General features: G+C 39.8%; 1 protein-coding gene across 1 annotated transcript; it reads right to left on the reverse strand.

The window, feature by feature from the left end:
- Positions 1-18,881: 18,881 nt before the first annotated feature.
- Positions 18,882-19,657, reverse strand: LOC308511338 (histone H3.3A-like; the record flags this gene model as incomplete). Its single annotated transcript, XM_081081371.1, has 1 exon — positions 18,882-19,657. One exon carries the CDS (start codon positions 19,655-19,657, stop codon positions 19,247-19,249), a length of 411 nt encoding a protein of 136 aa, XP_080937497.1. The 3' UTR covers positions 18,882-19,246.
- Between the last annotated feature and the right edge of the window lie 1,842 nt (positions 19,658-21,499).

A 21,499-nucleotide genomic window follows, 5' to 3' on the forward strand; every position in this document is an offset into this window, starting at 1 on the left:
GGCCGGATCCGGCCCGTGGGCTGTAGTTTGTCCACGGCTGCCTAGGCTCTGCCATTCCCCTAGGCCTTGTCCTTTTTATCTTGGTACCTTCCTTTCCTAGGTTGCTTTTTTCCGTAAACAATTATTTATAAGAATTATATAGCTTCTCTTACAGTGTATCATCAGAGGCAGAAAGATGGGTGGGCAAAAAGGATAAACTGTATGGTAAATATTGAGCTACATATACTAAGTACTAGGAAGAGTGGCGAAGACTGAGATTGAATAATTCGACAAATATTTATAGAGCCTCAACCAGATGCCAGTCACTGTTCCAAGTAAGTAGAATATATTAGTGAACAAAGCTGACACAGAGTTCTGTTTTTATGGAGTTAAATTCTTGTGGGCACAATATATTTCAAAGTTAAGTGAGTTCTCTAATATGGTAGAGGGCAATAAATACTATAGAAAAAGAGTAGGGCAAGATAATGGAGTACAGGAATGCTAGTGGGGTGGGGGGAGGTAGATCAGGGTGCCAGCATGGTTGGGTTGTTGTGAGAGCCCTCTTCCTGGCTTACAGACAGCAATCTTCTCTCAGTGTATTCACATGGGGAATAGTCTTGATTGCTTTTTCACTGCAAATCAGTGTTTCTCTCTTTTTTTCTCTCCCCCTTCCTCTCTCTAAAATCAATTAAAATACAATAAGTTTCAAACATGCACTTAAAAATATAGTTCAAATATTTTGTACTTTGTTGGTATTGGGACTCTAGATGAGAACTATTATCCTTAACTATCTGCCGTCTTTTAGAAACTTGTGCCTATTTACCTTTATAAAACTATAACTGAGATATATTGCTATTGCAAAATTTCTGATTAGATACAACTGCAGGATTGTGAGTAGTCACCTATCACCATTTAGTTTGGGGGCAATGTATGGAATTTTGAAAAAGAATAAAGTTATTACCAAGTTGTCCTGTTTTAGTGATTTAAAAAATCCTATTTGGTAAATTATTAAGAACACAGCTGAGATCTAGAGAAGTAAGCAAAAATGTTCTTTGAAGAGCCAGACTAGATGTCATAATATTCATGCACTAACTCACATGTCTCAGAGAATCTTTTTGACATAGTTTTAACAAATCTTGTTTTTATTCCACAAATGGAGGGCTTGCTTGCTAACAAATTAGGGGAGGAAAAAGGGAGAGGAGGCATATTGACTGCTGATCACCAAAAGAAAAGAAAGACAACATTTTTGCAAACAAGTTAGAGTTCTTTGGTAGGAGTGGGTGTGGGTAACAGGGTTGTGAGTGGTCACCTATCACCATTTAGTTTTGGGGCAAATTGCTCTTCTCACATCATTTGATACTAAAGATGTCATAGAGTAAAAGCAGGTGCAATGATTGATATTCAAAATGACCTTGAACATTGTGATCACTGTGTTCTGTTTAGGGTAGAAAAGACAGAAGTGCATTTTATTTTTTTAAAAAAATTTGTATATTGATTTTTAGAGAAAGAGAGTAAGGAGGGAGGGAGGGAGAGAGAGAAAAGAAAAACATTAACTTGTTGTTCCACTTATTTATACATTCATTGGTTGATTTTTGTAGATGCTCTGACCAGGGACTGAACCCACAACCTTGCTGTAACCAGGACAACCCTCTAACCAACTGAGCTACTGATCCAGGGCCAAGACTAAAGTGTATTTTAAAATGGTTCTTATAAAAATGGTTGAAATAATACAAGAAAAGCACTTATGCAGGTAGCTCTAATTGTTTCAAATTTTTAACCTAATTTCCATGGACTCTAGGGGCCCTATGAAGTCTCTTAAAATGAACAGAGAATTTGGTGAATATGGTGCTTTTCTGGGGAGAGAGGCCTTACCTTTCATCATTTTCTCAAAGGGTTCTATAATTTAAAAAGGTTAAAGCCAGGCTGGTGTGGCTCAGTGGTTTAGCATAGACCTATGAATCAGGAGGTCATGGTTCAATCCCTGGTCAGGGCACTTGCCTGGGTTTCAGGTATGATCTCCCATAGGAGATCAATGAGTCTTTAAAAAAAATGTATATTTTAAAATTTATTTCAGAGAGAGAGCAAGAGGGAGAGAGATATAGAAACATCAATGATGAGAGAGAATCATTGATTGGCTGCCTCCTGCACGCCCCACACGGGAATTGAACCATGACCTTCTGGTTCATAGTTCAACGCTCAACCACTGAGCCATGCTGGCCAGGCCGATCAATTATTCTTTCTCATCAGTGATGTTTCTGTCTCTCTCTCCCTCTCCCATCCTCTCTGAAATCAATAAAAACATTTTTTTTTTTAAAGAAAAGGTTAAGAATGGCTGAGGTATCTGAAAAATTTATGTATTTGGGAACCCAATGATGCCAGATAAATGAAATGTTATGAATTTATAGCTATACTGTGTTAAAAAATTTATAACTTAGTACAGCGTTATAAATTTATAACATAGTACAGTTATAAATTTATAATTATGTAATTATAAATTGATGGGAGCAATAGACTCAATAACCTTTCAGTTACTTCATTATGTATTTTGCAAGAGCTACCTTATTTTACTTTGTATTACTAATCAATGTTTTTTTTTTTTCCTTCTTGTAGTCACACTATTTGTAAATAGGTTGGATTCAATGGAATCTGTCTTACCTTAGGAATATAATACGTAAGTCATAAGTATTATAATTATAACTGATATAATTTTGATTGTGTTAAAATGTGCCTTAATTTTTTTAAAGATAGTGAATGAAAGCCCTGGATATATTAAGAAACGTGGTGGTAATTTTGTAATAAAAGTAACAGGAAAAAAATGATTAGGATAGAGAACTTTTGATGTGAGACAAATGCTTAAAAAATTAGGAAGTTGTCATACTTCTTTTCCTTTCTAAGAAAAGCAAGTCATAAATTTACTACACTTTGAACTTTGAAAAATATTTTGCAGAATTATAGCTTATTTGTAAAACATGGGATTGCTATACTTATACTAGTACTAAGGTTTTTAAGAGATGAAAGTGCTTAGTTTAATAGTGAGCAGTTATTACATAATCAAGATTAAATATGATTAGTCATTTGATAATAACAACACATTACTTTTTTTTTTTTTTTTTTTAAATATATTTTATTGATTTTTTACAGAGAGAAGGGAGAGAGATAGAGAGAAACATTGATGAGAGAGAAACATCGATCAGCTGCCTCCTGCACATCCCCCACTGGGGATATGCCCGCAGCCCAGGTACATGCCCTTGACCGGAATCGAACCTGGGACCCCTCAGTCCGCAGGCCGACGCTCTATCCACTGAGCCAAACCGGTTTCGGCCACATTACTTTTTTTAAAAAAAAATATTGTAGTCCACTTTGATATTACCTTATTTCCACTAATTACACAGAAATAAAATCAGGTCAAATTTTTATTAAAATACAAGGTGTCAAGGGTGTTAGTATGAGTATTTAAAATATTACATAGGCTTAAAATTTTATCTTTTACTTAAGCCATTTTATTTTTTATATATTTTTATTGATTTCAGAGAGGAAGAGAGAGGGGGGGAGAGAGAATGAGATAGAAACATCAATGATGAGAGAGAATCATTGATTGGCTGTCTCCTGCATACAACCCAGGCATGTACCTTTAACCAGAATCAAACCCAGGACCCTTCAGTCCACAGGCCAATGCTCTATCCACTGAGCCAAATCCACTAGGGCTACTTAAGCCATTTTATATTCAAATTAGAGGCCCTGTGGATGAAATTCGTGCGGCGGGGGGGGGGGGGGGGGCAGGGTCCCTCAGCACGGCCTGCACCCTCTCCAATCCAGGACCCCTCAGGGGATGTCCGACTGCCTCTCTCAATCTGGGACTGCTGGTTCTTAACTGCTCGCCTGCCTGCCTGCCTGATCACCCCTAACCCCTCTGCCTGCCTGATTGCCCCTAACCACCTCTGCCTGCCTGCCTGATAGCCCCTAACTGCTCCTCGACTGGCCTGATTGACCCTAACTGCTCCCCTGCTGACCTGATCACCCCTAACTGCTTCTGCCTTGCTTCACACCCAGGACCCAGGATTCCCTCCCTATGGCCGGCTGCAGGCACCCAGGCCCCGGGCAGGCTTTGCCCGAGCCAGCTGCAGCCACAGGGGACTGTGGGCAGGTGGCTTTGCCTGGGCCGTAGCCGCAGGTGCCCAGGACCATGGGGTGGGTGGCTTGTCCCTCTCCTTGGCTGCAGCCACAGGCGCTGGCTCCAGGGACCATGGGGTGGGTAGCTTGTCCCTCTCCCAGGCTGCAGTCCCAGCTGCTGACGCCCAGGACCGCAGAGCGTGCAGCTTGTCCCTCTCCCAGGCCAGGACGCAGGCGCAGGCACAGCCGCTGGTGTCCGGAACTGTGGGGCGTGTGGCTTCTCCCTCTCTCAGGCTTGTCCCTCTCTCAGGAGTCAGGCTCAGGTGCAGCTGCTGGCACCTGGGACTGCAGGGTGGGTGGCTTGTCCCTTTCCCAGGCCGCATCCTGGCTGGTCCCCATTCCTTTCTTGCGAGCTCATTTGTACCTGGCTGGTCCCCATTCCTCTCTCCCCAGTGTTGAGTGTCTGAGCCATTGCAGCATGATGGTGTGAGGGTGTGACAACCATTTGCATATGAGCTCTTTATTATATAGGATTTTCTTAAACATACTTGTAATTCTATTCACCTAGTACCTATTTGATTTGGGAGTGAGTATGTATGAATGTGTTTGGGGCGGTTTTTAGCTTTGACCTCTGTTAAGAGTCTGAAAAGGAAAGCCCTTTCTGAAAATTTTGGATAAGTATTATTTGGAGAATGAATAACATCATCTTCTTATAAGGTTAGTCAGCTGATCTTATTATTAAATCATTTTATTTTAAGATGAGTTCTTTAATTTTTAAAAAATATTTTTTTTTATTGATTTCAGAGAGGAAGAGAGACGGGGAGAGAAATAGAAACATCAATGACGAGAGAAAATCATTGATTGGCTGCTTCCTGCATGCCCCCCACTGGGGATCGAGCTCATAACCCCAGTATGTGCCCTGACCAGGAATAGAACTGTGACCTCCTGGTTCACAGGTCAATGCTCAACCACTGAGCCACGCTGGCTGGACTTAAATCTTATTTTAAAATAAATCTCAAAACTGACTATAGATGCTCCTCGAATTATGATGGGGTTATATCCTAATAAATCAATTTAAAGTTGAAAATGTTGTAAGTTAAAAATGCACTTAATAATCTACTGAATACCGCAGTTTAGCCTAGCCTATCTTAAATGTGCTTGGAACACTTCATTAGCCTAGAGTTGGGCAAAATCATCTAACCTAAACCTATTTTATAATAAAGTATTGAGTATCTCTTGTTATTTATAATGTGTATCGCTTTTGCACCATCATAAATTTGAAAAATTGTAAGTCAGGGACTGTCTGTACATATAATTGTAGCAAAGAGTCTTTGTTTTAAAAGGAGGTAGAAAAAAGGAAAGGAGGGAGAATCTGGTGTTGCCAGAAGAATGCATTAATATATGGTCTTTAAGCCTTCTGCAGAAGTTAGTAGTTCCTCATAAAGGTTTTGCCTTTTAAGTTCTTTTTTGCTCTATAAAGAAAAAAGTTTAATTTATTGTTCTTGCATTATTTTAAAATATGTTTTTTTAAAAGATATTTTTATTGATTTCAGAGAGGAAGGGGAGAAGGAGAGAGACATAGAAACATGAATGATGAGAGAGAATCATTGATCGGCTGCCTCCTGCACGCTCCACATTGGGGATCTAGCCAGCAACCCCAGGCATGTGCCCTCTTGGTTCATGGGTCAACACTCAGCCATTGCCCCACACTGGTCGGGCTGTCCTTGCATATTTTGGATAGGGTGATATAAGCAAATATAATTGGACTCTTAGTGTCTATTGATATTGCCTTCAATGTCTTAATAGGTATGGAGGTAGGATAAAGATGTTTTCACAAGCAGTTGTTAAAATGAAGCCATTAACTTCTTTCTTCAAACTTCATTGAAGTATAATTGAAGTACAATAAACTGCACATATTGAATGTGTATAATTTGACCGATTTAATATATGTATACATTTGTGAAACTATTACACAGCTTCTTTTAAAACTTTTTTAAAAATAAATCTTTATTGTTCAGATTATTACAGTTGTTCCTCTTTTTTCCCCCCATAGCTCCCCTCCACCCGGTTCCCACCCCACCCTCTGCCCTTACCCCCCCCCCCCCACTGTCCTCATCCATAGGTTCACGATTTTTGTCCAGTCTCTTCCCACACCCCCCACATCCCTTTCCCCACTGAGAATTGTCAGTCCACTCCCTTTCTATGCCCCTGATTCTATTATATTCACCAGTTTACTCTGTTCATCAGATTTTTTATTCACTTGATTTTTAGATTCACTTGTTGATAGATATGTATTTGTTGTTCATAATTTTTATCTTTACCTTTTTCTTCTTCCTCTTCTTAAAGAATACCTTTCAGCATTTCATATAATCCTGGTTTGGTGGTGATGAACTCCTTTAGCTTTTCCTTATCTGTGAAGCTCTTTATCTGACCTTCAATTCTGAATGATAGCTTTGCTGGATAAAGTAATCTTGGTTGTAGGTTCTTGCTATTCATCACTTTGAATATTTCTTGCCACTCCCTTCTGGCCTGCATAGTTTCTGTTGAGAAATCAGCTGACAATCATATGGGTACTCCCTTGTAGGTAACTGACTTTTTTTCTCTTGCTGCTTTTAAGATTCTCTCTTTGTCTTTTGCTCTTGGCATTTTAATTATGATGTGTCTTGGTGTGGTCCTCTTTGGATTCCTTTTGTTTGGGGTTCTCTGTGCTTCCTGGAGTTGAAAGTCTATTTCTTTCACCAGGTAGGGGAAGTTTTCTGTCATTATTTCTTCAAATAGGTTTTCAATATCTTGCTCTCTCTCATCTTCTGGCACCCCTATAATTTGGATGTTGGTACGCTTGAAGTTGTCCCAGAGGCTCCTTACACTATCTTGATATTTTTGGATTCTTTTTTCTTTTCCGGTTGGGTATTTTTTAGTTCGTCGTATTTCAAATCTTTGACTTGATTCTTGGGATCCTCTTGTCTGCTGTTGGATCTCTGTTTATTATTCTTTATTTCAGTCAGTGTATGCTTAATTTCTAGTTCGTCATTTTTCTTTTTTTAAAAATATATTTTATTGATTTTTTACAGAGAGGAAGGGAGAGAAGATAGAGAGTTAGAAACATCGATGAGAGAGAAACATCGATCAGCTGCCTCTTGCACTCCTCCTACTGGGCATGTGCCTGCAACCAAGGTACATGCCCTTGGCCGGAATCGAACCTGTGACCCTTCAGTCTGCAGGCCGATGCTCTATCCACTGTGCCAAACTGGTTAGGGCTAGTTGGTTCTTTTTCATATCCTCGAGGGTCTCACTAAATTTTTCGGCGGTTTCTAGAAAATTCTTGAAAAACCTTATAACCATGGTTTTGAACTCTATATCCAATAGTTAGCTTTCCTCCATTTCTGTCATTTGTGACCTGTTTCTTTGTCTCCACATTTTTTATGCTTCCCTGTGTTGATAGAGTGGCTTTCTGTGCTAGGTGTCCTATAGGGCCCAGTGGCTCAGCCTCCCCAATTACCTGGGGTGGACACTCTTGGTGCACCCCTTTGTGGGCTTTGTGCATAGTCTTGTTGTAGTTAAGCCTTGATTGTTGTTGGTATCACTGGGAAGAATTGACCTCCAGGCCAATTGTCTGTGAGAATCAGCTGTGTCTACAGTGGGAGAACTTCTGTGCTGAAGACACCCTTATGGGGTAAGACTTGCTTCAGTGGGGCTTTGGTGCTCCCTGAGTCTGCCCCCTGAGTGTGTCCCTTATGGATCTGAGGAGTTGTAATCTGGATGGTCCCAATCTCACCACTGGGTACACAGGCTCTTGGATCTCTAAGGAGGTGCTAATTTAGCCTCTGCCTGAGGCTACCCAGCAGGAGCTATGGAGAGATCTGCAGGTTCCTCTTCCTTGTTTGGGTTTTGGAGGTGCCCAGATGAGTCCCAGCTGTGAAGCAATGCAAGCTTCTGTGCAGTCTTGGGCCTTCTTTTGGATGTTCTGGGTCTCTCTGACCCAGCTGCAGTTTGTTAGGTAATTTTAGATCTCAAAGGGCCAGCCCATTCATATGCAAAAGCCTCTAGGCACAGCTTGGGTGGGGAGGGGTGTCAGGGAATCAACAGGACTGATCAAACAGCTATGGCTGATCCTCAGTCCTGCCCTAAGAGGTCGCGAGTCTCAGTGTCCCGGTAATCACTGCAAGCACCTCTGAGAGAAAGCCACCCTCGAGTTCCGACCGATGCCAGACAGTCCAGTTTCTCCCCGTATGAGTCTGGGTCCCCAGAGACTCGCCCGGAACTGCAGTCAGGGCCGTCGAGAGCTTGTGCCTCCCTCCCGATTGCAAAAGACACCAGAGTCCTCTGTTGCCAGCCCCTTTTTGTGCACGCTAGAGCCTCCATACCTCTGCACTTTACTTCCGCACCTCCTCTGAGTCTCAGTGTGCTTTTCTCTTTCCTTCTAGTTGTAGAATTTCCACACAGCCAGCCTTCCTGTGGTTCTGGATGATGTCTGTTTTGACTTTTAGTTGTATTTTTGAAGTGGTTGTGCGAGGCAGCAATTTTTGGTGTTTACCTATGCCGCCATCTTGGTTTCTCTCTAAAAGTTTTTTTTATTGTTGACACTGTTACAGATGTCCCGTTTCTCCCTCTTTGTTCCCCTCTATCCAGCCACAGCCCCCCCAGACCTTTGACATATTATTGTCTATATCCATGGTCTATGCATATATGCATATGTGTTCTTTGATTAATGTCTTCCAGTCCCCCCTCCACATCCCCTCTGAGATCTGTCAATCTGTTCTATGGTCCTATTTTGTTCATTAGATTCCACATATAAGTGAGATTATGTGATAGTTGTCATTATCTGACTGGCTTAGCATAATGATCTCCAGGTCCATCCATGCAGTTGCAAATGGTAAGAGTTCCTTCTTTTTGACAGCTGTGTAGTATTCCATTGTGCAAATGTACCACAGCTTTTGTGTCCACTCATCTACTGATGGGCACTTGGGCTGTTTAAACGTAATATGCTAATTAGACTTGACAGCCAAATGACCTGCTGGACGTCATTCTGGACTTCCTTCTGGATGAAGCCATGGCTGCAGGGGCAGAGGCAGAGGCTGTTAGGGGTGATCAGGAAGGCAGGCAGAGTGGTTAGGGGTGATCAGGAAGGCAGGCAGAGTGGTTAGGGGTGATCAGGCAGGCAGGCAAGTGGTTAGGGGCGATGAGGCAGGCAGACAGAGTGGTTAGGGGTGATGAGGCAGGCAGGCAGAATGGTTCGGGGCAATCAGGCAGGCAGGTAGGCGAGCAGTTAGGAGCCAGCAGTCCCAGATTGCAAGAGAGATGTCCAACTGCCGGTTTAGGCCTGATCCCGCTGGGATACATCCCCTGAGGGGTCCCAGATTGTGAGAGGGTGCAGGCTGGGCTGAGGGACTCCCCCACCCTCCCCATCGTGCATGAATTTAATGTACCAGGCCTCTAGTTGTAAATAAAGCTGTTATGAACATAGGGGTGCATATATTCTTTCTGATTGGTGTTTTGGTATTCTTAGGATATATCCCCAGAAGTGGGATCACTGGGTCAAATGGCAGTTCCATTTTTAATTTTTTGAGGAAACTCTATACTGTTTTTCACAATGGCTGCACCAGTCTGGATTCCTATCAGCAGTGTACTGGAGTTCCCTTTTCTTCACATCCTTGCCAACATTTGTTGTTTATTGAGTTATTGATGGTAGCCAATCTGACAGGTATGAGGTGATAACTCATTATAGCTTTATTTTGAATCTCTGATAATTAGTGACATTGAGCATTTATTCATATACCTATTGGCCATCTGTATGACCTCTTTGGAGAAGTGTCTATTCAGGTCTTTTGTCATTTTTAAAGTGGATTATTTGTCTTTCTGGTGTTGAGCTGTATACTTTCTTTATATATTTTTGATATTAACTCCTTTTCAGACGTATCATTGGTGAATATATTCTCCCATACAGTGGGTTTCATTTTGTTGATTTTTTTTTTCTGTGCAGAGCTTTTTAGTTTGATGTAGTTCCATTTGCTATTTTTCCCTTTGTTTCCCTTGCCCTAGGCCTAGGAGATGTATCATTGAAAATACTGCTATGCAATATATCTAATATTTTACTGCCTATGTTTTCTTCTTTTAAAACCTTTTATTTTGAAACAATTATAGATTCATAGGAAACTACAAAAAATGAACAGGGAAGTCTGATGTACCCTTTACCCAAATTTGCCTGGTGGTAACGTCTTGAATGATTATAATACAAGATCAAAACCAGGGAGTTGACACTGGCACAATGCACAGAGCTTATTTAGATTGCACTAGTTTTACATGCAGTCATGTGTTCGTGTGTGTGTGCGTGTAGTGTGAATGAAAGGAGAGAGAGAGAGAGAGAGAGAGAGAGAGAGAGAGAGAGAGATGAGAGAGATTCTTTGAAATTTTATTACCTATGCAGATTCATGTTCCCACCATCACAATCAATACACAGCATAGTTCCATCACCATAAAGCTCACTCACTCTTTTCGTTTATAGTCACTCCAGCCTCCCTCCACTATCCTTACCCCAGATAAATGCTAACTTCTTCTCTATTTCAATAATGTTATACAAATGGAATCATACAATGTGTGACTTTTTTAGGATTAGCTTTTTTCACACAGCATAATTCCTTTGAGATCTAGCCAGGTTGTGTGTATCTACAGTTCGTGCATTTTTATTGCTGGATATTATTTCATGGTATGAATGTAGCAGTTTGTTTACTTATTGAGGGACATTTGGATTGCTCACAGCTTTTAACTGTTATGAATAAAATTGCTATGAACATTTATGTGTAGGTTTTTTAGTGCAGATAGTTTCTCATTCTTCTGAGATAAACACTCAAGAGCATAATTATGATATGATAAGTTGCATGTTTAGTTTTCTAAGAAACTAACTGACTTCCAGAATGGCTGTACCATTTTACATTCCCACCAGTAATTTATGAGCGATCCAGTTTCTCTGTATCCCTGCAAGCATTTGGTGGTGTTATTTTAAAATTTCAGTCATTCTGATAGGTGTATCTCATTGTGGTTTTAATTAGCATTTTCTAATAGCTAATGATGTTGAATATCTTTTCATGTGCTTATTTGCCATATGTCTATCCTCTTAAATGAGATGTCTCCCCTTTTGCCCATTTTCTATTTGGATTTTTTGTTCTTTTACTGTTGAGTTTTCAGAATTCTTTATATATTCTAGATATGATTCCTTTCTTGTAACAGTAATTTGTAAACAGTTTCTTCCAGTCTGTAGCTTGTGTTTTCATAATCTTTTTTTTTTTTAAATATATTTTATTGATTTTTTACAGAGAGGAAGGGAGAGAGATAGAGAGTTAGAAACATCGATGAGAGAGAAACATCGATCAGCTGCCTCCTGCACATCTCCCACTGGGGATGTGCCCGCAACCCAGGTACATGCCCTTGACCGGAATCGAACCTGGAACCCCTCAGTCCGCAGGCCGACGCTCTATCCACTGAGCCAAACCGGTTTCGGCGTTTTCATAATCTTAACAGGGTCATTCAGAAAGCAACTTTTTATGATTTCCATGAGGTCCAATAATAAAAATTTCCTTTTATGGATTATGCTTTTGGTGCCAAGTCTGAGGACTCTGCACAATGTTCAGTTCTGAAGATTTTCTTCCATGCATTCTTCTAAAAGTTTTATAAATTTTTCTTTATATATTTAAGTCTGTGATCCATTTTTAGTTGTTTTGTATAAGGTGTGAGGTTTGGATTGAAATTCTTTTTTTTTTCTTTTTGCCTGTTGATGTCTTTTTTTGTTGTTGAAAAAACTATCCTTCCTCCATTGAACTGCTTTTGCACCTTTGTAAAAAAAAAAAAAAAGCTACTTGGATATAGTTGTGTAAGTCTGTTTCTGGGTTCTCCATTGATCAGTTGGTCTTTGTGTCAAGCATTAGCTTTTCCATGATTAAAGCTGCACACAGTAGCCCTGGATTACTCTTGTCCTAACAGAAAAGTATAACTTTTCAGGAAATGCCACCCCTTGGGCTGAAGAAATGAGCCAGTGTTATTCAATTCAACTACCAATAAAGAATTTTTAGGTTAGTATTTGTATGATTTTAGGATATGAAGTGCTAAATGACTCTTTTCATAGTTTATTCTTGTTCATTAATTTTTGATTAATAACAATGGTGCTTTACCCTGATAATCCCCCATAGCTAGACCTTGTAAATAAGAGGTTTCATATTAAAAGTATCAAATACTTTATTATCACTTTTTATGGTAACAGCTTTATTGAGAGATATTCACATGACAAATAATTTACCCATGTAAAGTGGTTTTAGTATATTCACAGAGTTGTGTAACCATTACTATACTCAATTATATTATCACTTTTAAGTGAAGAGTTCTATATCAGGATAGTTTTTAGGAAACTACTGTATATTTTATATCCCATTTTATATGTTATAGAAGAAGCCAAAATCAGTGGTGAAAGTATTGTGTCTAGTGTAATCATTTTAAGTATGAATTGAAACTTATAGGAGATAGTGTTGAGGATGATGGCATACTGAAGCCCATAAGCAACAGTTTTATCTTAAGATAAAATGCTTACTTTGTGACATTTGGTTATAAAATTCAGTCGAATCTCTTAATATTTTTAATTCTTTCTTAACCGTTTTCTATTAATAAGACAGAAACATGTATAAAAGTTTGTGTAAGGTCTTGATATAGCAAATGAAGACCAAAAGAAAAAGCAGGCTTTTTTGAAGAAAGGAATGCAGCTTAATTATTAACATCACTGATAGGTTTGGCAGCTGAAAGACATAATTGAATTTTTCATTTTCTTTCAGAAGTAGTTTTAATAAAAATTTGAAATTTTATACTATTTTTTGTGACTTCAGTTTCATTAAAAATTTGAACTTAAATATACATAAGATGGTGTTAGAATTGCTTGACATGAAATATTTGTTAATTATTTTCTTTTAAAAATATTTATATTTAGGATTATTGATAATATGCCAGTAATATGGTATCATGATATGGAAGGTGAAAAAAGTATTGTATGCCAGGATTTCTGATAGGATATTTTATTACCAAAAGTGGCATATCAAAAGACTTGCATTATCAGTGTGTGTTGAGAACTTACTATAGAAACATAAGAACATTGCTTCACTTACAATTTGCTTTCTATTATAGTAAGTTAGCAAACATTAATGGGACACTTCCCACCTTCTAGGTTTTGTGCTAAGTACTGGGGATACAAAGACAAGTAGACATGGTCCCTGTCCTCTAGAAGTTAATAGTCCTAAGTGGGGAGATAGACATATAAACAAACAATGCAATAAAATGTTATATGATAGGAGACTGAGGAGCAAGGAGGATATAATGGAGGGGATGAAAAAGTATTTGTCAGATAAATGGTTAGGTGAGCATTTCTAGTGGGGAAATCAGTGTGATCGAGAGCTTGGAAGTCTGAAACAGCATGCTATTTTTTAAAAAAATATATTTTATTGATTTTTACAGAGAGGAAGGGAGAGAAGTAGAGAGTTAGAAACTTCGATGAGAGAGAAACATTGATCAGCTGCCTCCTGCACACTCCCCACTGGGGATGTGCCCGCAACCAAGGTACATGCCCTTGACTGGAATCGAACCTGGGACCCTTGAGTCCGCAGACCGACACTCTATCCACTGAGCCAAACCGGCCAGGGCGAAACAGCATGCTATTGTTGGGAGACTGTGAGTAGTTGAGTCTGTGGCATAAAATTTGGGGTTTGGGAGTTGCAGCTAGAAATAAGCTAAAAGGGGGGTAGGTAGAAGTCAGATCATGGAGGGAGGTCCTGTGTGCAATGGTAAGAAATATAACATTGAATGCCTGTTATGTGCCAGGAGCAATGTTATATTAATCTATATTCAGTGACTAATGTAATCCTTAGAACAGCTCTCTTGCTAGAATCTACTACTGCCATTTTACAGATGATGAAGCTCACTCTCAGAGAGGGTAAGGGACATGACTAGGGGTATATGGCTAGTAAGTAGCAGAGGTAGGACTCCATCTCAGATATTTTTTAGCTTGGAAGTCCCAATCACATTGTGTTTGAAATCTACCTTATGGTTCTCAAACTGTCTTGACTGGGCTCTAGGGTAATAGACCTGTCTTGGGGATGACACGGAGGCTAAGAAAGAGGCACGATGGACATGCAAGAGCTCAACCTGGGCAGCACTGCTTACAATCTGTTTTATATGTGGAGACTCCATGTGGATTAATGATGGGGATGAAAGGGAATGAAGAGGGAAGAGTATAGGATGATGGCCTGGTTTCTGGCTTGGTTGTCTAACTGATGGTACTCTGTTTTTATTTTTTTGTTAATCCTCACCTGGGGCTATTTTTTTCCCATTGCTTTTCAGAGATCGGGGGAGAGAAAGAGAGAAACATTGATGTAAGAGAGACACATCGACTGGTTGCCTCCTGCACTCTACTGAGGGTGGGGAGTGAACCCGCAACCCAGGTACAGGCCCTTGACTGGGAATTGAACCCGTGACCCTTTGGCTGGACACTCTAACCACTTAGCAACATTGCCAGGGTGATGGTACTCTTTTTTTTCTTAAAGTTTTTATTCATTTTACAGAGAGAGTAGGAGAGATGGATAGAGGGAGAAACATCCATGTGAGAGAGGAACATCGACTGGTTGCCACCTGTATGTACCCAGACCAGGGACTGAACTCATAACCTAGGCATGTGCCCTGACTGGGATTTGAATCAGTGGACCTTTCTGTGCATAGGACGATACTCAACCAACTGAACCACACCAGCCAGGGCAACTTATGGCTCTCTTTATTGTTTCTTTCCAGAAAAAAGGGCATGCTTCTCAAATTATAGTCATTCATGCATCACCTTACCTTGGTGATTTTTGCCATATCTGAGTCACTTGTATTATTATTTATCTATTAAAATCCAGGATTTAACTTAAATCAATTTAGAAAATAAACTATAGTAGCCCAGAAATTATAAGTTTTGTGTACTACTTACATTTTTTACTCATCTAATTTCAAATAAATAGGTAAAAAAGTGAAGTACCAACTGTTTTTTTATCTACCACCTGAAATCATCTCATATATCCCCAGTGATATGTATTCTTCACAATGGTAAACATTGAGGTAGAGAATATGGGAAGAGGAGCAACAAACAACTGCTTCACTGATAATTCTTTTAAAATAAGGGAAGAGTGGTGGAAGAGGGGGTTCATGAACAGGAGAAATTTTGATTAATATAGCCTGTGTTTAACACTATACATGAAAGTGGCTTCCTTGGGACCTTTTAAAGACCATGTCTGTGGAGATCAAGTCTGAGAAGAATAAATGAACCAATAGGAAAAAAGAGCCCCAGTTGGCCAGAGTAGCAATAACTTATCAACATTTGTGGTTTGCCATCCTGAAATTACCAAGGTTAAATAAAACCAGCAGTTGCTTTTTGTTATCTCTTTTATGCAGAGAAGAACTCTTTCTTGTGACTTTTCGCATTTATTTTTGCTTTAAGGCTATTTATCTTGGATATATGTTGACATTCTCCTCTTTGCCCCCTTTGCACATAGGCCTCTTTCATTGCAAAATTAAAGCTGTAGGCAAGTTTCAAAGTTATTCATAGTATTTATAGGGTTATTGACCATTTTTTGTGGGAATAATTATATCAGCTGTTCTCAAAGTGAGGTCTGGGGTCCATTGAGAACTTTTCAGGGGGTCTGCAAGGACAAAACTATTTTCATAATAATATTAAGATGTTATTTGCCTTCTTTACTCTAATTCTTTTATGAGTGCACAGTGGAGTTTTCCAGAGGTTATATGAAGTGTGATGATGTCATCACTCTGAAGGTTAATGGAATGTGTACATCTGTATTCTTGTGTTTAAAAATTTTGCCATTTTAACTTATAATGTGGTCAATATGGGTAGATAAAATCCACATAAACAAAAGCTCTTTAGAGTCCTTAATAGTATTTAAGAGTAGGAGTCCTGAACCTAAAAAGTTTGAGAACTGCTGAATTAGATGATTATAATCAAAGTGGCAAATATGATTTTCTGATCAATGTTTTTTTTTTGCTTTAAAATTCATTAAGTAAATTTAACTGTGCAAACACCATCACTATGATTGCAAAGTTAATACATATTTGTAAAAACCTCATACAACACAGAGGTATAAAGAGTACACAGTGGGAGTCTCCCCATAATCCTCCCTCAGCTTAATCCCTACTGTTTTTTACAGCTAGAAGCTATGGAGTTTCTCTTCTTGGCACTGGAACCCTGGGCTGGGGGGCCTAGTGTGGGACTCCTTGCTTCTCTGGGGAGACCTCCATTGGCAGCCAAGATATCCCTCCCACATGTGGGTGTGGGATCAGCACGTTCCACATCTCTACCCCTCCTACTAGTCGATGTGGCTTCTTTAATTCCCTAGTTGTAGGATTTCCATTCAGCTAGATTTCAGGTAGTTCTGAATGATGGTTGTTCTGTAGTTTAGTTGTAATTTTGATATGGTTGTGGGAGAGGCAAGTACCACATTTACTAACATGGCCATCTTCATAGTTTCTTAATCTAAATGAGATTATACTATATATATATATATATATATATATATATATATATTTCTGTTATCTGCTTGTCTGTCTTCAATTAGAAGTTTATAATGGACTTCTTATCATGTTCACCTACATACATAGATAAAAAGAGAATATAAGAGCAAGAAAATATACTTAAAATTATTTCACAATATTCCATTGTATGGATGAATCATATTTTTTACCCATTCCATCATGAGTAGGTGTTTTCAATTTGTGTTATTAAGAATGCTGTAGCGAACATTCTTTTACCCTTGAGTCTCATTGGTAAAATGGGAATAAGAATAGTATGTACTACATAGGGTTGTTGTGAGGATAAATAGGATAATACTTGTAGAATGCTTAAAGCAGTGTCTAATACATAGTAAGCACTCAATAAATGTGTACTCTTCTCTAATTATTACCTTAGAGTAAATTCATGTAAGTGTTAATTGCTGGGTCAAAAGATAAGGACTTTCCAAAACCACACAGAACAGATATAGTGTTAAGGGGAACACTTTTGTAAACTTTAGCCAGTTAAGAAATAGAATTTCACCAGCCACCCCAGAAAGTATGCATGTATCCTTACACATTTACAATAACCCTCCCTCTCCTAAACCTACTCTTTTATCCTAATCATTTCCTTGAGTTTATTTTATAGTTTTATCATCCAGGTCTACATCTGTAGACACTATAGTTTAGACATGATCATTTTATGTATCTTTATTTAATATTTTATTAAGAGTATTTTCAGCCGAAACCGGTTTGGCTCAGTGGATGAAGCGTCGGCCTGCGGACTGAAAGGTCCCAGGTTCGATTCCGGTCAAGGGCATGTACCTGGGTTGCGGGCACATCCCCAGTAGGGGGTGTGCAGGAGGCGGCTGATCGATGTTTCTCTCTCATCGATGTTTCTGACTATCTCTCTCCCTTCCTCTCTGTAAAAAATCAATAAAATATATTTTAAAAAAAAGAGTATTTTCAAACACACAGAAAAGTTGAGTGAATTATATAGTGGCTACTCATATACCCAGCACCTAGATGCTATAATTATCATTTATCCAAATAATTTTGCATACTCCTTTTGTCTTTATTTCCTACAAATTGGCAGATGGATCCAGTGGCTTGATCAGATTCAGGTTTGATCTTTTTGGCAAGATAAGGTAGTGGTGTGTTGTTTCATCAAGAAGCATGTGATATCTCATTTTTAAAAATAGATTTATTATTTAGAGTAGGTTCAAAGAAAAATTGGCAGGTACAAAGATTTCCCATGTACTGCCTGGCTCCACACATGCATAGCCTCCCCCATTATCAACACCCCCACCCCCAAATGATACATTTTTTATAATTGATGAACCTACACTGATACAGCATATTCACCTAAAGTCCATAGTTTATATTAGAGTTCAATCTTGGTGTGCTCATTCAATGGATTTGGACAAATGTATAATGACATTTATCCACTGTTATAGTATCTTACAGAGTAGTTTCACTGTCCTAAAAATCCTTTGTACTCCACCCATTCATTCCCCCCGTCCCACCTGATGTCTTTTTGTGGTTATATATGGATCCATTAATTCATTAAAGGTTGTGCACACTGGAGATAGAACATGTGGAGTGAGCTCCCATCAACCAGCGCCCTCTACTGACAGTTTCATTCAGTGCCAGCTTGTAAAGGAAAAATATTTAAAATATTTAAAAGGCCCAGAGAATTTTCACGTAGGTAAAAAAGCAATAATTTTTTTGCTGCTCCTTTTTTTTAAAAAAAATTTTATTGTTGAAAGGATTACATATGTCCCCTTTCTCCCTCATTGACCTCTCCCACCCTATCCCCTCCCTGCCCCTGCCCCCCACTCCAGGCCTTCACCACCCTATTGTCTGTGTCCATGGGTTATGCATATATGCATACAAGTTTTTGGTTGATCTCTTCTCACCCACACACCCATCTTGCTCTCTCTGAAGCAAAGAGGCAAAAGGCTGTTTTGTTTTGCTTTTAATCCTATTTGTAATTCCTTGAGTTCCCTGGATTGGTGCCTTTTATCAGTTCTGGAATTTTCAGCCATTGTCAGATATTTTCTTCATTCCTTTTCAGATATCAATTAAAGCCATATTAAATATTCTCATTTTCTCCTCCATGTATCTTAACCTCCTTTCGGTATTTTCCACTTTTTTTTCTGCGCTCTGTTCTTCTGGCCTATCTTCTAGTCTATAAATTCTCCACTTGTTCCTTCTCTCTCTTTTTTTTTTTTTTGCCATCAATAAGAAATTTACTTGTTTTAAAAAAATCCAAATGCTGGCATTGTCCAGAAAAATTTAACAGGTTTATTTATATTGTTATAAAGTTGAACTGCTGAAACTTGTTCACTGAAACATTTGACTTGCATTAATGCTTTATGTCCCCGCATTTATATTAAAAAAATTCACACACAAATGAAAATGGAAAAACTGCCAAATACCTGATTTGTACCCTATTTTCAACTTGCAGTCATATACTTAGGTACCTTTTGACCCCATGGGAAAAAAAAACAAACAAAACCTAACGTTCAGAACTACCAATAACAGGAAGAAGAGAAAAATTTTTAAAAGAATGAAATGTTTCCATCATAGTGGATTCTTAAGCACGTTCTCCACGTATGCGGCGTGCTAGCTGGATGTCTTTTGGCATAATTGTTACACGTTTGGCATGGATAGCACACAGGTTGGTGTCTTCAAACAGGCCAACCAGATAGGCCTCACTTGCCTCCTGCAAAGCACCAATGGCCGCGCTCTGGAAGCGCAGGTCTGTTTTGAAGTCCTGAGCAATTTCTCGCACCAGACGCTGGAAGGGAAGCTTGCGAATGAGAAGCTCAGTGGACTTCTGATAACGTCTAATTTCACGAAGTGCCACGGTACCAGGCCTGTAGGGATGCGGCTTCTTCACCCCTCCGGTGGAGGGCGCACTCTTCCGAGCGGCTTTGGTCGCCAGCTGCTTCCGAGGCGCTTTGCCCCCGGTCGACTTGCGGGCGGCCTGCTTGGTACGAGCCATGGGAGCCATGGCGCAGGGACCTCGTCACTTACGCCCCTTCTCCTTCGGCTGGAGCTCGGCGAGCTGGAGGTGGCGCAGGCGTTGGAGAGCGGCGGCGGCGGCGGCGGCGAACACAACCTTGTTCCTTCTCTTAAGCATAGGTATTGCATTTTTAATTTCAGTAATCATTCTACAAATTTTATTTTGTTCTTTTCAAATCTGCTAGGTCATTATTTTATATTTATATATTTCATGCATGTGCTTTCATACTTACATTTTATTTCTTTTAAATATATTAGATTTTGTTAATTTTAAATAAGCCCCTGACCATTTCTGTGTCTGAAATCTGGGCAGAGTATGACATAACCTGCAGCGCGGAAATACCTGAGTGACTAACCATGTACCTTATATGTACTATACATTGAACCACCAATCAACACCTACCAAATACCATAAGCCCTTGTTCCTATATGGACCATACATTAAGCCACCAATCATCGCGCGCCGAATACCCTAAGCCCCCATTCCTTCCCACTCCTCCCCTTAAAAGGTGTGCTCACCTCTGCATGGGTTGCTGTTCTCCCATTGCGAGACAGCCTGGCAGGTCTTTTTCCCCTAATAAAGCCTGTAATCCTGGTTTTTCGGCTCCCAACTGGTCTCTCAGATAACCCATCCCACCACCCCTGTTCTGTTTAGCATCAAGCATCTGTTTAGCGTCTTTTCTATTGTCTGTTGGAGGTGTGGAGAAGGCTCACATCTGGCTCACCTTTAGCCTGAGGGTGTTGCTTTGGGAAGGGTGGATGGTCTTACCTTAATTTGTAGAGGATCTCATATTAACCTTTTCACCTGGGAGGCAATCATAGGGCTCAAAGAAGGTAAATGACTTGCTTATGGTCATATAGCTAGTAAATGGCTGTCTGGTTGCAAAGCTCTTATTAACCCTTGTCTTAGTTTGCTAGGGCTGCCCTGACAGAGTATCACAAAACAGGTAACTTACAACAACAGAAATTTATTGTGTCACAGTTCTGGAGGCTAGAAGTTCAAGATCAAGGTGTTGGCCGTGTTGATTCCTTCTGAAGACTGCGAAGGAGACTCTCTTCCATGTCTCTCTCCCGTCCTCTGGTGATGGCTGGCATTCTTGGTATTTGTGGCTTGCAGTGGTGTTGCTCCAGTCTTTGTCTCTGTCATCACATGGCCTTTTCCTCTTATAAAGACACCAGTCATATTGGATTAGAACCCATCCTAATGGCCTTATCTTAATTTGGTTTTGTCTGCAAAGATGCTATTTCCAAATAAGGTCTCATTCACAGGTACTAGGGGTTAGGACTTCAACACATCTTTTTGGGGGACATAATCCAACTCATAACAAGTCTTATACAAAAAATTGCCCCCAAGCCCTCTTGGAAAAATACTTATTCACTCTCCCTTAACAACTTCTGCCAGAAAAAAGTGGTCAAATGTTTTCTTCTTCTGGATTAGAGCAGTGGTTCTCAAAGTGTGTTCTAGGACTAAGAGCAGCACCCAACCACGTCCCTTGGGACAGGCACAGCCGCTCACTGGGGAAATGACATCCGCAGGACTGTTGGTGTCGGGGGATTTGAGATCTGGGTGCCATAATTACGGAAGACTGAGCACAAAGGGGGCAGCCTGAAGCACTGACCAGACCATGAGGTGCCAGTAAGAGAGGAGCTCACAGAGACTCAGTCTTCCCTGTTTCTGCAGCCGGAGTTTGTTTTTTTTTTCACCGAACCCTGTTCATAGGACATTTCAGATATAGACACTCAACTGTGCTGAGGAGCAGGAGAAGGTGCAGACAAGTGGAATCTGGGGAGAGGCTGCAGAGAAGGCGGTCCAGGAGAGGTG

The sequence above is a fragment of the Myotis nattereri genome (assembly GCF_964212035.1).
Source record: "Myotis nattereri genome assembly, chromosome: X".
NCBI lineage: Eukaryota > Metazoa > Chordata > Mammalia > Chiroptera > Vespertilionidae > Myotis > Myotis nattereri.